Source organism: Tupaia chinensis, unplaced genomic scaffold, assembly GCF_000334495.1.
Source record: "Tupaia chinensis unplaced genomic scaffold, TupChi_1.0 Scaffold000042_2, whole genome shotgun sequence".
NCBI lineage: Eukaryota > Metazoa > Chordata > Mammalia > Scandentia > Tupaiidae > Tupaia > Tupaia belangeri.
In genome coordinates, this window is record NW_006159498.1 from 608,249 (window position 1) to 609,977 (window position 1,729).

The window sequence follows — 1,729 nt, forward strand, 5'->3', positions numbered from 1 at the left end:
GGTCACAGGCCTGGCCTCGTGACTGCCGCCCATCTGCCACCAGGCCGTGGAGTTCCATGAGGACCTGTTCCCAGACACTGCTGGCTGTGTGCCCGCTGCTGACCCCAGCACCTGGTGGGCAGGGAGCGACCAACAGGTGGGGCTGGGGCCCGCCCCTGTCCCCCACCCCTACCCTACTGACCCTCCCGGAGGCTCCTTCCAACCTGGGGCCCGTTTGCCCCTCTACAAGTGCCAGTCTCCCCACAGGTCCAGAAGGTCAGCCTCAACCCAGCCCGCCGGCCCCTCCACAGTTTCACCTCGTGCCTGGTGCCCCCCACGGAACGCCCCCCTGACACTGTGCTGCCCGCGGTGGAGACGCCTGGGAGTGAGGCAGACCCAAGCGTAAGTACCAGGACTGCGCTGCCCCCGGTCCTGCTCCCCTGCCCATGCCACAGCCTGTTCCAGACTGCCACCTTCTCTAGACAGGACCACGGCAAGTAGAGATACAGAACCTAACGGGGTTCTGTGAATTGAGCGGACACTTAGAGAGCACCATGTCTCCCATAAGTATCTTGATTGCCAGCGTCTCGAATCCAGGCAGATCTAACTGTGGGCACACCCTCCCACAGAGCTGGGAGCTGTCCCTAAACCCCGCCCCCTTCCCAGGTCTGTGTCCCCCCAAGTCCTATGGGTTGCAGTTATGCCCCACCCAGTCTGGTGCTTCATGGAAGTGGGGTGGGGATAGGGGGTGGGAGGGCAGTGGTGGCCCTGGAGTCAGGCTAGCTTCCCTCCTGGCCCCCATGCCTCAGGGCCTGCTCACTGACCCCTGACCCTGGTGCTTCTCCCCAGGAGGGCTTCTCCTCCCCTCCCAGCTCGCTGACCTCACCCTCTACGCCCTCCAGCCTGGGGCCCTCGCTCTCCAGCACCAGCGGCATCGGCACCAGCCCCAGTCAGAGGTCGCTGCAGAGCCTGCTGGGTAAGTGTTAGGACAGGGAGCCCCCCACTACTGGAGCTGTCTGCCCGCTCAGCCGTCCACTGTCCCCTCAGCCCTGGCTGCTCCCAGCCCCACCCCAGTCCCCCCCCTCAGGTGGGGGACTTCACACATGGCACTTTCCACTCGCCCACACTTTGTCCTGGGGCTGGAGTGATGCTGCTGAGTCCCATCTGTGAAACAAGGGTGGCCTCTCTGTCCCTGGGGGTCACAGAGGAGCTGGAGTCTCATTCCTAGGTGTCAATCCCAAGCCATTGGACCTCTCCGGATCAGCAGAGGCCCGGGTCTGGCCCATGCCAGGCACTGTCTGGCAGGGAGGGGAGTGGGTAGCCAGGGCTCAGTGCTGGGTGGCCCAGCGTCCTCACATGTGGTTCCATGTGCCCACCACCCACCAGGTCCCAGTTCCAAGTTCCGCCACGCCCAGGGCACCATCATGCACCGAGACAGCCATATCACCAACCTCAAGGGGCTCAACCTTACCACGCCTGGCGAGAGTGATGGCTTCTGTGCCAACCGGCTGCGTGTGGCTGTGCCCCTGCTCAGCAGCGGTGGCCAGGTTGCTGTGCTCGAGGTGAGGGCCCATCCCCACCAGGGCTGAACTTTGGGTCCCCGCAGGCAACAGTGAGGCTAAGGGCACGGGGCACTCCCACCAGTTCGTGGAGCGGAAACTGTTCTCAGTCGCCTGTTACGCCCTGCGGTCCTCCCAGCCGCTCGTGCAGTGGGTGACTGCTGTGCCCTGCGGTCCTCCCAGCGGCTCGG

General features: G+C 64.7%; 1 protein-coding gene across 5 annotated transcripts in view; it reads left to right on the forward strand.

Moving 5' to 3' along the window:
- CORO7 (coronin 7) overlaps positions 1-1,729 on the forward strand; it is a gene marked incomplete at its 5' end in the record, with an annotated part of 59,578 nt that overhangs the window by 49,364 nt on the left and 8,485 nt on the right. For all 5 annotated transcript variants that reach the window (XR_003549917.1, XM_014589228.2, XM_014589234.2 and 2 more), the window contains 4 exon segments: positions 44-136; positions 247-381; positions 829-955; positions 1,366-1,541. Coding sequence is in view for 4 of the 5 variants with exons in the window: in XM_014589228.2 (XP_014444714.1) it covers positions 44-136; positions 247-381; positions 829-955; positions 1,366-1,541 (531 nt within the window).